This window comes from Taudactylus pleione, unplaced genomic scaffold (assembly GCF_031769625.1).
Source record: "Taudactylus pleione unplaced genomic scaffold, aTauple2 ptg000711l, whole genome shotgun sequence".
Lineage (NCBI taxonomy): Eukaryota > Metazoa > Chordata > Amphibia > Anura > Myobatrachidae > Taudactylus > Taudactylus pleione.
This window is the reverse complement of record NW_028285113.1, coordinates 479,771-493,402: the sequence shown is the minus strand read 5'-3', so window position 1 is coordinate 493,402 and position 13,632 is coordinate 479,771. Positions and strand designations below refer to the sequence as shown.

General features: G+C 45.5%; 1 protein-coding gene across 2 annotated transcripts in view; it reads left to right on the top strand.

The window, feature by feature from the left end:
* Positions 1-3,982: 3,982 nt before the first annotated feature.
* MTMR2 (myotubularin related protein 2) overlaps positions 3,983-13,632 on the top strand; it is a 46,652-nt gene continuing 37,002 nt past the window's right edge. The window contains exons 1-6 of one of the 2 annotated variants that reach the window (XM_088456735.1): positions 3,983-4,184; positions 6,043-6,530; positions 9,516-9,581; positions 10,450-10,544; positions 11,616-11,726; positions 11,808-11,909. In XM_088456735.1, the coding sequence (XP_088312861.1) occupies positions 9,524-9,581; positions 10,450-10,544; positions 11,616-11,726; positions 11,808-11,909 (366 nt within the window). In that variant the 5' untranslated portion in view covers positions 3,983-4,184; positions 6,043-6,530; positions 9,516-9,523. Of the gene's footprint in view, positions 4,185-4,320; positions 4,431-6,042; positions 6,531-9,515; positions 9,582-10,449; positions 10,545-11,615; positions 11,727-11,807; positions 11,910-13,632 lie in introns of those variants that run through there. The other variant, XM_088456736.1, reaches the window with a different exon arrangement.

Here is a 13,632-nt window from a genome sequence, read left to right as displayed (position 1 = left end):
ACCCCTCATCCAGGACAGCACCCGTGGCCTCATTATGGACCCCTTTGCCAGAATAGCACCCATCATTCAGCACAGCACTCCTAGCCTCATTAATTATGCACCCCTGCCCAGCACAATCAGCATCCCTCATCCAGCACAGCACCTTCTGCATTTGCATTAATATGGACGGAATTGCAAAGCTGCTTGTGTGCGGATCTGCAATTCCGTCCATCTCTGAATCAGTCACTAAGTTAGAGACGGACTCACTCTCGTCGGTTTGTCTCTTCACTTCTTCAGCCAGGCCATTCGCGGGCACAGCCAATTTTCCACTTCTGTCCTGGGAGTGGGGCCGTTCCTGCTGCTGACTAGATGGGTGCTGAGCAGCGATGGCTGATGGGGACGGAGGCGTGAGTTGTGACTCACGACTCAGCTCTGTAGAGGACCATAGGAGGACTGGTCATCTTACTAATAGCCAGAACGTACTTCTGCCCGATTGGGGCTGAGCATTTGCCTAGATTGAATGTCTAAGCCTAGGGCCGGCTCTGGTTACATGGGTTGTTAAATCCTGCAAGCTACCCGGGTTGGATTGCCATGTCACTCGACCTGTGAATCCAACCCTGGCCATTTTTACGCTGAGCAGCAACCCGGGTTTTAGCTGCGGCATAAAACGTGACCCAGTCAACCAGGTACAAAATTATCGGCTCCTGGATATCTTTACTTGATATATGATCACTGTCACCTGTGTTAAAAACGCTCTTCTCACCAATTATTCTGTTCAACACAGGTGACTGCAATCATAAGTTGGGAAGTCCAGGAGCAGAGCATTTTATACCAGGTGGAAAGTGGGGCTGCAACAGCACTTGGCACAGCCGTCCCCATAGTTTCCATTGAAACAGCATTACTGGGGCTTTTTCATTGGTTTAACTTTAACAACATCCCAACTAGTCGCAACATCCAGCGATAAGGAAGGTTCATTTTCCAGGCATTAAGGCAAACAATAAATAGGCCCTTTGGGATCGGTATGGAATACCGCCGGACGCATGTCAGTTCTAATTCTGACGGCGGAAGACCAGCAGTGAAGATCCTGACATGTAAGTATTTTAACTATTTACTAACCTAACCGCCCCCTTAACCCTCCCTTAGGGGTGTTTAACCCTAACCTCCCCCCAAAGTGCCTAGCCCCACTTCCCTGCAGCCTAAACCTACGTCTCCTGAGGGGGGGGGGGGTGCCTAACCCTAACCTCCCCCTGGGGGTGCCTAACCCTAACCCCCCCTTCCCCTAGCCTAACCCTCCCAGGGGGGGTGCCTAACCCTAAGTCCCCCCAGGAGCCCCTAACCCTCCCCCCCACCGCCCAGTTTACCTTTGATCGGTATGCCGGACTCCCGGCGTAGGTAAAATGACAGACGTCGGGATTCCAACGCCTGTCATTAGACCCCTGCCGGAATTAGTCAGTCGGGATGCCGACTGTCGGCATCCCGACTGCCACCCGGCCCTTTAGCCTGCTGTTACTGCAATACTTAAAAACAGACCCCACAGCTCCTAAGCAGGCAATTCAATTCTGCACAATGAGCGTTCCAAAACCCCACACCGCGACCATCACCTCATAGAGGCGTGCAGGAAAATAGATGGGGTCTATTTACTAAGCCTTAGATGGAGATAAAGTGAACGGAGATAATAGGCCTGTTTCAGACCCGCTCGCAAGCGCATTGCGCTCGCAAGTGGGTCGATGGTGGCCCAGTGTGCACGCACGGCGTGCGCAACGCCCGTGTCCCGTAGCAAGACCTTCACTCGCTCTGGAGCTCGCAGCAAAATGGGGCAGCTGTTGATGTTGATTGACAGCTCGTCCTGTTTTGTAGGCAGGTAGCTGAACAAACGGAGGCGTTCCCGAAAGATCGCCTGCCGTTTGTGGGCGGCCCTACTGACATCACTCGTGATGTCAGTAGTGGATTTCCGGCTCTATTAGAGCTGGAAGTCCACTCGGCATTGCGAGTGCTGAGACCCTACCTTAGGGTCTCCTTGCAATGCCGATGGTCGCGATAATCGCGACCATCTCCTGCCAGCTCGCACTAGCTTAGCTAGCGGACAGAAAAAAAAAAAAAATACTCCCCGCCCTGATTCAGAGCGTGTGCTCGCAAATAGCGAGCGGCTCTGAATCAGGCCCAAAGTCCCAACCAATCAGCTCCTATCATTTTTCAAACACACCCTATGAAATCTGACTTAAGATCTATCGTACACCCAGTGCATCGTGTCCCAGATTGGCAGATCTGCCCTACAGCACGGCAGATCTGACGATGCGATGTGCGACTAGCGGGGACGCGCATTGGATGGTAGGGAATAACGCTGGAAACTGGCTGATGACCCTTAGTAATTAGACCCAAATGTAATGGTGCATACACACGGTCAGATTCATATATGAAAGAAAATAGCGATATTTTACACGATCTGGCTGATTCCGACGCATTGGAACGACAGATCGTGTAAAATATGCCGAAATCGTGAGTCCCCACTCACAATGCGCGTCCCCGCAGGTCGCACATCGCATCTTCAGATCTGCCAATCTGGTACCCAATGCACTGGAGAAATGTCTGGCTGCACGATAGATCGTTTGAAGATTGTGCAGAGCTGCCGAGGAGAGTTTTCAAGGGAAATCGTGCACGATGTCGGATCGGCAGCACATCGCCATGTGTGTAGGCACCTTGACATGTGTGCCTACAACGATGAACGATGGGCGTTCCCGTTTGTCAGATAACGATATCTGATGTGTTTGCAGTCAGATTTGGGCCCGTATTAAATTTGAGGCGAAAAGTTCGGATCCGCCGATGACGTCATTTTTGCCTGTTTTGCTTTTACCCCGTATTCAATTTGAAAGACTTTCCGCCTAGGCGGAAAGTCAATGCAATGTAATAGGCGAAAAAGTTTCGCCTATGAATAGCAGGCGGAAAAAAGTGCAGAATTGGGGTTTTGGGGTGCAACATTACGGGAACCCCGCTGCAGCCTTCAAACAGTCCCCCAAAGGTAAACTGTGTCAAAATTTAAAAAAAAAACACTTAAGGACACCCCAAAAAAATTACTTTGAAAAAGGGGGTGAAAAAAAAAAGTTGGGGTACAAAGTAAAAAACTAGCGAACTTGACTCTGGGGGGCTCCCCAAGTATAGCCCAGGTGTTTTTTTGATTGCAGGTGCATGCGGCAGGTGGATTTTTCATGATTTTTTTAAAATTCACTTTAGCAACTTTTAAATATGCAGACCCCCATTTTCAAGTACCCCAAATTTGCTGGGATAAGTTATTTTCTGGAAAAAATACTCCTGAATACTATTGTGCACCACTTATACAAAAACGCTATTTAGCAGCTATTGAGCCCGTTTAAAAACACCAAATACCTTCAGCAAGCCAAATTGGGGGGTACCATAGTAACCCCCATGTCACAGCATCTTTTGGGGGGTGTCAGGCTGATTTCCCGAATTCTGACAGTACTTTCCACCTGTTCAAGTTTCGCTGGGTCCCGTTTTCGCGTACTTTCAAATTGAATACAGGGTAAAGAGGGCGCACGCGTGATACTTTTCCACCTACAAAACAGGCGAAGTAGGCGGAAACTCCGGGAGGCGGAAAAGTATTGCCGCTCGGCTCAAACTGAATACGGGCCTTGGTCGATTCTCATTCATTTTAATACTGTCAAAAATCGTTCGTAGTTCATGAAATCGTTGGTAAAATCGTTCATCTGACAAATCTGACCGTGTGTATGCACCATAGTGCCGCTAAAAATGTCCATGTGTAAAGGCCCCCATACATCAGAGATTGATTGCAGCAATCGTGCAATTTGCAATCGATTGTGTATAAAAATCTTTCCCTTTTTCAATCGATTGTGGCAATTCTGCAATCGATTGAAAAAGGGAAAGATTTTTATACACAATCGATTGCAAATTGCACGATTGCTGCAATCAGTCTCTGATGTATGGGGGCCTTGAGGCTGTCCTCTACTTCAAGTACTAGAATAGGAAGGACGTGAGAAGGGCGCACTAGTCCTCACTTGCTCAATCTGCAGCAGCGCGGGCGCGAGACAGACAGTCCGTGTGTGCACCCGCGCGCGTTACCGGCGCGCACCCCCGGGCCCGGCCGCACACACAACGCTCGCTTCTCGCGGGACTGCCGGCGTCAGGGACCCACAGAGACAGTCGCCGCTTCCTCCTCCCACCTGATGTTGCGGGTAAGGAGGGGGCAGGCGCCGGCCGGGGAGGGTCTGCTGCTGCTTCAGCAATGTGGGCGGAAGAGAGGAAGGGGAGAGACAGGCAGTATATAATAGCAGGTGTCTTCCAGAGAGCAGGTGTAGGCAGCTAGGAGCCCTGTGGTGGAACTACAAGTTGCAGAATGCAATGGTGACCGTGGGCTGGCAGGATAAGCTCAGCTGGGACCCTGTAATAGAGCACCAGCTGCAGTAATAAGTGCCCTCAGTGTAAGGCCTGGGAGTGACCATTGTCTCTCATGTATTATTGTCATGTACATGGAAGTAGTGTGTTATATACTAAAGCAGGGGTCTTCAACCTTTGGCCCTCCAGCTGCTGTGGAACTACACATCCCAGCATGCCCTGCCACCGTTTGGAAATAACAGCATGCTAAAACTGTTGCAGGGCATCCTGGAATCTGTAGTTCCACAACAGCTGGAGGGCCAAAGGTTGAAGACCCATGTACTAAAAGGTCAGTGTGTGCTGCAGCCTGTCTCTCAGTCCATAGTCCTTTTCTGTGCTTTGTTTATTCACATTGAATGTTCTGATTGTAATTCTATGGCATGCTGGACTGGTGGCCACCAGGCACTTCTGGCAAATGCCAGAAGGGCTGATGGGCCGGCCCATACTGAAACCCTGGCCGTGCAACTCTGCCTCCTGGCGCACTACTTGGCTGGGATACTGAGAGATGGGGCGGGGCCACATCCCCATGCATCAAAACCACACCCCCATGTGGCGAGGCCATTACCCTTTTTCGCGAGCGTGCTTGTCAGCTGCTTTATGTCAGGGCTCGTCTGTAGCCCCAGTCCGTCTCTGATGGCATGTGTCATTCTGGGATTTGCTTATTGTGACTGATCTGCAGCTTTATTTATCCCAATTAGATGCAAAAAAAGACATGTTGGGGGGATCTGGAAAGAAACATGGGGGGCTATAAAGCATCTTTGCCCTTGACAGATTTACAATTGCAGTGATTGACTAGTCTACAGCCCTGCATACTGTCATATTGCGGGAGATGTATCAAACCTTTTGAAGATAAGTGGAGGTGTTGCCTATAGCAACGAATCCTAAGGGCTCAATCCGATTAGCCGGGAGTTCACCTCGCGGCGCAAATAAATGCGGCTGTATACCCCACTTACTGTACCTCCCTGATATTGCGGATATTTGTATGGGTGAGATCGGGCCACAAGGGGGGTGAGTTGAGGTATTTTTGCAGGCGTATCTACGCGATTGCAACGACAACTCTCCCCCTTTTATTATTGTATTGCTATTAGTCATCGCATCTCAACCATTCGATGGGTATTACTGTGCGCATTAGTAGAAGCTTTTCAGAGCTTTCAACCGCCAGCCAATCAGCTCACAACTGTCATGTTACAGGCTTTGTTTGAAAAATGACAGTTGGGAGCTGATTGGCTGGTGGTTAATCACTCTCCACTTTATCACTTTTCAGAGCTTAGTACATCTGGCCCCCCAGTGTCCACAACTGCACAAAAGTAGCTAGCCATCGGATTGGCAGCAAAAAGCTGCATCTGATGGTTGGTAACCATTGAATTCCCGCAATTGGATGGAAAAGGTACTCCCATCGAATCATGAACACCGATGGTTGCTAACCATCGTCTTCTGATGTCCATCCCTATTATATGCAAAGCGCAAGCTTTTGCCAGCGGTTTGCAGGTAGAGCTGGCAACTCATGTAAACTGTGTTGTATAAATTTGTCAACCGGTTCTTCCAGAGCACCGCACGCAAACAATAGAGATTCTTACGTAACAGTTTGCCCCATTTGTGAAGTTTGTGTGCGATATTTTCTTTCATGTTGCAGAACTTTATTTTTTATTTCCATTATAGTTCGAGAAAAGACAACTCTTTCAGCATCAAGACGGGAGCCTGTTAAAAAAAAAAAAAAAAAAGAGAAACTCCAGGGTTGGGTTACTTTGAAAAGTCTGGTGACACCCTTCTTAAATATAACTTGCAGGTGTAAACTCTGTTGCCTCATTCTGCCGCATCTTCTGGAGACAAAATAATGTGAACTCGCAACGTTTTGTGGTTTGTCTTTTCCTTCGGGGGTGAGAGAATCATAATCTGGTTGAGCAGCAGCAATCAGTAGGTTGTATATTAAGCACAGGGAATCTCACCCCCCCCCCCCCCCACCGAAGCCTGAAGGAAGGACTGTGAGAGAGAATAAAGTTGAATATCCTATTGTGTGTTACCTGACAAACATTGATGACATCACCAGTGATTCAAAGTCAATTATGAAATTATTAGTCGAGGCCATCTGACTACACCCCATATAGGAGTCTCCTGCACTGAGACACACACACAGCAACTTTACAAAGGTGAGTTGTTTTTTGCACTGGGCATCTGCATGTTGTGAGTGTGCCATTGCTATAAAGTGTAGACAACATTAACATAGGGAAGCATTTATGGAAACTGGTGCACGGACTTCAAGTGTACTTTTTTATATACCGTGTGTTGTTGATTACTGTGCAAACAAGTTTGGCGGCTATTTTTATCTTGGAAAGTAAAGACTGCTTACATTAAATGTAACAGAAATGTGAAACAACGCTCCTTTATCTAAGAACAAGATGGCAGTACATATATTTGTTATGGTTAGGGAAAGGGCGGTGGGTGGGTGAGGGTTGCCATCCAAAACATCAAATCTTGACCTTGCTTTCTATCCATAAATATATAACTATTTTTTTTTCACCCATATTTGGTGTTTGTGTGTTGTTTTTCCTCTAAACTCCTCTATGCAAGGTGTTGCAATGGGTCGATAAAAGCACCCCCAGCTGGTGTATAATGCCCTGTGACTCCTCTTGTCTCTAATTGGTACAGGAGATCAGGTAGTGTTTTATTGGTTTTCTGTAGTGCAGGGTCTTTAAGTTTCTTTGATCCCAGGGATTCAGTGTTATTTAAGTAGGGGTGTGGTATAAGAGATAGACAGTAATTAGTTAGACAATGTCTACATAGACACCAGATGTTGGACAGGGAAAAAAGTCAGACACATTAAAGTTAGACATGTAAAAAATTTGACAGGTACAAAAGGTCGACAGGAAAATGGTCGACACAAAAATGGTCAACAATTATTATTTTTGTTTTTTTAGCCTTAATCTTCACCCTAACCCTCCCCTTGGTGCCTAACCCTCCCTCCTGGCGCCTAACCCTAACTGTCTGGGTAAGTGCCTAACCCTCCAGTAAGTGCCTAACCCTAATCCTAAAAAAAAAAAAAAAAATGTTGACCATTTTTGTGTCGATCTTTTGTACCTGTCGATCTTTTGTACCTGTCGATCTTTTGTACCTGTCGATCTTTTGTACCTGTCGAACTTTAGTGTGTCTGACTTTTGTCTGTGTCGAACTTTTATCCTTGACTAACTATTAACTGTCTGGTGTCTACCTAGACATTGTCAAACTAATTACTGTCTGTCTATAGTCCGGAACCCGAGTTGCATATGGAGGAAACGGCGTCTGGGAGAAAAATGGAGCCTGAAATGTACGTAAAACCCGATGTTTATGCACTTCTCTGCTGTATTTGGATTTGCGCAGAAGCAGTACTGTGCATGTGCCGATCTGGGGCTGCGATGTTGCTTGCAGTGCCCCAAAAGCTTTTGGGGGGCGGCGGCAGCGTTGCAGAAAACGGCAGCGTCGGCCCAGTGGCTGCGTCCTTGGATGCAGCTTCACTGGGAAGGGCGGCGTGATTTCACCAACCTTCCTGAGAAACCTGAGGTTTACACAAACACAAAAGGGAAGGAAGGTTAACTCAGATGTTTGATGTTTACGCAGTTCATCCGATGCTGCGTATTCGGACGCGGCAGTAGATCGCAAAAGACGCCTCCTGCGGCTTTTGCATCTTTTGTCACAGCCGGTGTGTACAAAGACATCCATCTCTGGAATCGGGCCCTGAGTATGACCCCCAAACCGCTCATAAAGCACACACCTGAGGTAAGCTCGATTAAATTGTGAATACGCCTGCAGAGTGGGTGACAGGTCGGCATTTGGGGGAGGTAACGGGGGGGTGGTTAGAAAAAAGCAGAGGTGTCAGACCGCTTGAACACGGTTTTCTGGGTTTCTATAAATTAGCCACCGCGTCCTTGCTTGCAGCAGGTGAGACCTCTCCGTGTCTGGAGACCCGCTGTGACTGCGACAGGTTAGACTCACTCAGAAGTGATGGCCGCCTGATCTGTGTTCCATGTTTCTTGTTTTGTGCGTGAGCTGTGGATGTGAGACGCTTTCAGTGGGCGTCACTAAGCAATGGACGATGAGTGGGTCGTTAGCATATTTTAGCAATCGCGATCCGTGAGAGATCGTAGCTGCAATGGCGTTTGCGTCCATCTCTGAATCAGGCCCCCGAATCCGCCGAATAGTGACAGTATACGCTTCAGTATACTTCTAGAGCCTGTGGCAATAAAGAAGGATAACAAGACATGACAGCATTAAGTCAGTGCAACTTGTGTTGAACCCTTATCTGCTGAATATTTTGTACTAAGTGCAGCTCAGACCAAAGGGAAGAGTCGGCCTCCAGAACAGTGTAAAGAGTTTATATCTGTGATGGTTTTAATCTGGATTATTTTGAGATCTTGCTCAAACATAGAGGTGGATAAGGAGACGGCATCCATAACGGTGTGCAACGCAGTCTTAAGTGTCCTTCAAGTAAATCAACTGGTAAAGTATACTGGTAAAATATGGCCTCTACCGGAGGAAATACCCACCGATAAAGGTATCAATGGTCGCTATTCTCATACAGACAAGAAAAAAGGGCTCTTCTATAGTGTACCGCAATGTATGGCTGAGATTTATTACATGGTTTGAATCAAAAATAGATCCTTCCAAACTAAACATTCGGCAGATCCTTGACTTTCTGAAGGATGGATTATGTAAAGATCTCGCCTTATCCACGCACAAACTAAAAGTATTTAGATGGAGTGCCTTATCGGAGACCAAGCTGTTCTCAGAAAATTTAATTCTTTGAAGGGTGGAAGAGGATTCTCCACTATTTGGGGATTTGTGGCTCCGTGGCACCTGAATCTAGTGCTTAATGCTCTGGTACTGTAGCTGTTCTATTTGAACCTATGCAGGAAGTCTAGCTGAAATGGATGACACACAGGGAAAATGCCACTGAAGGAAGTATTCCTGATGGCAGAAGGGTCTGAGAGTTTGTCTTCCTCTCTTCCGATTATTTCTTTTTTTTTTTTTTTTTCTTTTTTCTTTCTTTCTGTGTTTTTACTGGCTGCAGTGATTGTTTTTGTTGACTTGTTTATTATGTTAGGGGTAAAAAAATATTTTATTACACCTGTGGTTTGTTTATGTAATTATTGTTGTTTTAGCTTTCAGGATGCTAGCTGGGATGGAGGAACTGTTGCTGCTACCAGGAGAGGTGGTTAAAGACATGGGTAGGCTGAATCATTGTATACGCTCTTATTGTGCAAACCTAAATATATGCTATTTAGGGTGTTTTTTATTTTTCGTAGACTACTATTTGCACATAATCCCATATTGGATTTAGGGTGGCATTGTACTCCAAATTTGAAAATGTTCCATGTAAGAGGCTTCCTTTCATACTGAAAGTGATAAATAAGCAATTTTACTGCCTCGGTCCTACAGTGTCCGCTTTTGCTGACTGAGCTGCCCTGACGGTCTCTGAAAGCGGGTGATAATTTGCTGAGATTTAACTATAATTACACGACAATGGGCATTTTATACAGCAGCTCGCATGGAGTAACTTTTCAGAAATGTTTAATTATAATTGTAAACCAATTTGTTCTGATGTTCAAGGAAAGACAATATAGTACAGCTCTTGTACATTAAGATAACGTTTTCTGCTTCATTTCCATGTAAAGTGAGAATGATGAAACAAAAAAAAAATATCTACATCGGGATACTTTAACGCATGTTAAAAGATAATATTAAAAGATAACTATTTGCAGTTTGGGGTAGAGTTCCCTAAATTAAATTCTGTATACTATTTTGAAGGGGTCTAGTGTTCCACCCAATCCAGCGGGCCCCTTATGTTTGCCATCATCCGCCAGGACTTTTTGCTCCAGTTGGCAGTGTGTTGTCGACCGTCAAAACATTGCCTTTATGGAAAATCCTGCTGGAGCAAAAATGGCCTCGCTGGGACCCTGCAGACATCATGGAACCCGCTAGACTGTAAGAATGACAGAATATGTTGCATCAGTGTTTATCATATGGAACAAGCCTTATATATGCGTTAAGCAGTTATTGCAAGTTACAGTAATCTTTTTGTTTTCTGACTTATAGCCAAAGATATTACTTACATCTGTCCTTTCACTGGAGCTATACGAGGAAGCTTCACAGTTACAAACTTCAGACTGTATTTCAAAAGTTTGGAACGAGTAAGTTTTTATTTCCTTTGTTGGGAAGGTATGTTCATGTAACTAGATATATTGTTATTTTGAGGGGGTATGTGTCTTGTAATCGCTTAACCCTGGAGAGGTCCCCAGGAGATGGGATTTATATTCAGTATACACCGCCATGCACAATTACTCTGACCTCAACTTATGGATTCTGTAGATCTGTGCACTGGTCACTGACTGGTGTCATCCTCACTTCCCTTCATCTCTGCTGTCACCCATCATCGTGATACATTTACTCATCATTTATTAGCAATGAGTGCTCCCTAACCCTCCACAAAGCTGGGCTTTCACTACCTGTAGGTTATGGGGTAATTCTGGACTATGCATAACCCGAAAAACTTTCTAGGCCATGATAAAGTTCTAGAAGGCTGTTCATTGGGACTCCGCTAAGTGGTGGAGGAACTGCGAAGGCAAAGCAGGAAGACTCTGCAGACCTGTGTGACCAGCAATTGGGAGGATCTCTGGGCCTGGTTAAGACCCGGTCACAAAGGCTGCGTTCGCACGCAGCCTGTCGATGCGAAAATATGCTAATGACCGCATAAGCAATGTAACCGCAGCACAATAAGTAGACACCCAACACTACATAATGCCGCCTACTTCCCTTCACTTAACGTTCTCGCAAGACAGCGAAACCATCGGACCCACACGCACAAGTTGTGATTGATCTGACCCTACCGCAGACATTGCTAATGTTGGTGCGCAGAATGCAAAACATCGATGGACTGCGTGCGAACGCAGCCTTGCGACCAGGTCTAAATCAGGCCCTCTGTGGACTATATATAACCAAGGGGAGATGTATCAAGCCTTGTAAAGCGTGGAAAAGTGTCACATAGCAACCACTCCGCTTCTACCTATCATTATATAGAATGTTCTTGATAAATGCTAGCCTGCCACTGATTGGTTGCTCTGGGCAACATCTCCACTGTTTAGAAGGCTTGATACAACCCCCCCCCCCCCCTAAACCATAAATAACCAAATAGGATGAGGATTGTGTTGTTGCTAGTCATTGTCTAGCACAGGGCAAATGCTTACAGCTCCTCTTCTTGCTAGGATCGCCACTTAATATTGGACGCCCCTCTTGGAGTAATAAGTCGAATTGAAAAGATTGGAGGAGCTGCCATGCGTGGAGAAAATTCCCATGGTGTGGACATCGTGTGCAAGGTAAAACGTTACACACTTGGGGACGACGACTGTGTTTTACTTTGTTCTTGCAGTCGCATAATATTATTTTATTTTTTTCAGGACATGAGAAACATGAGATTTGCCTACAAGCAAGATGGTCGCACTAGAAAAACAGTGTTTGAAAGCCTCATGGCCTATGCCTTCCCTTTAAATCACAACTTGGTATGACTTATCTGAGTATCCGCATCCCTGTGTATGAATCCTGGGTGTAAACCATTCCAAAATCAATGTGCAGCAAGCCAGCTTTACATCTTCACCAGCAAAAACTACCATTAACAATTGAATATATATTTAAATACATATTTTTATATTTTAAAAACATAGGGCCTGATTCACTACGGATCGCAACTGCGATTACGCGCGAGGTCCTGGCTGCGATGATATGCTAATCCATTGTGATCGCTATGCCGCCGCAGCCCTACATAAGGACGCCCACCTTACCTTACACACACATCTGTAATACTTAGCAGGACTGCAAAACCATTGGTAAACACAAGTACCATCGCAGCCTCACGCACACTTGCACATGGTCTGACCATACTTAGGAATTGCTAACCTCATCGCACACTGCGTGTACTCGAGCTACGTATGGCATCGCAGTGGATAATTTATGCACACCCCTGCAACGGCGTTCGAACGCACTGGCACGTCTGCGTTTCGCCAACCATCCCCCCTCGTAGACACTGCGATCGCAGTCCCAATCCCAGTGGCTGGTTCGAAGTTGCAATCAGTAGTAAATAGATTGTAAGCTTGCGAGCAGGGCCTTCCTACCTGTATATCTGTCTGTTATTACCCAGTTTTGTTCTATTAATGTTTACAATTGTAAAGCGCAATGGAATATGCTGCGCTATATAAGAAACTGTTAATTTATAAAAATAAAATAAATCAGTTGCAATCGGTAGTAAATCAGGCCCATAGCTCTACCTTTCTTGCAAATGTGTGTTTGCACTTTATAAACATGATGGCAGCGTTAAAAAAAAAAAAAAAAAAAAGAAATGTATATGCAACCACTAAATCTAAAATGCATGGAGAGCCTGGAGAAGAGGACACAAAAACAATCTATATACTGTCACATGTAAAGTTAAATGAAGAGATCTAGATATATTGGTGGTTGTTAATGCTCTTTGGTAGGCAAATTCTGTTTTATAATTATTAGTACTTCCAAAGGGGTAGTACCAAGATCCACAGATATGCTTATCTTCATTTAAAAGTTGTAGAAGATTTGGAATGCAGGGAATTTTTACTAGCTTCTCATATAGTTACTAGAGTGGCCTCTAAACCTTTATATGTTTAGGACATATGTTAGTTATGTCTTACATTATTGTAACAGATCTCCTTTTAGTGAAACTCAAAAAAAGTAAAATATGAAACGCCATCTGGAGAACATTGGTAGATGTGAGATATTTTATGCTGGCTTCATTTGTTCTTGCGATCTCGGCACCACCAGACCAGGGGCTGTAGTACTGAGCGCTCTTACTGTATAATAATGGAAATGCCTAGCTGATGCACAATTGCTGTTAGGCAATATACAAACCTTTTGTATACCCTCCTATCCGGGTGTCTTCATGGGGTGAAAAATGTAGTATCATCCGGATGTATGATCTTAGGTATTCGTTGCTGTACACCAGTGGTGTCAAACTTGCGGTCCTCCAGCTGCAGTGGAACTACACATCCCAGAATGCACTGCCACAGTTTTGCATGCTAAACTGTGGCAGGGCATGCTGGGATTCGTAGTCCCACAGCAGCTGTATGGCCACGAGTTTTACACCCTTGCTGTACACTCTCCTAATGAATCATGCTCTCTCCCTTATCATCCTTGTTTGGCCAAGTACCCAACAAGCATTTTAATTTAAAACGAATTGGGAATGCTCGGTCATATTGACCT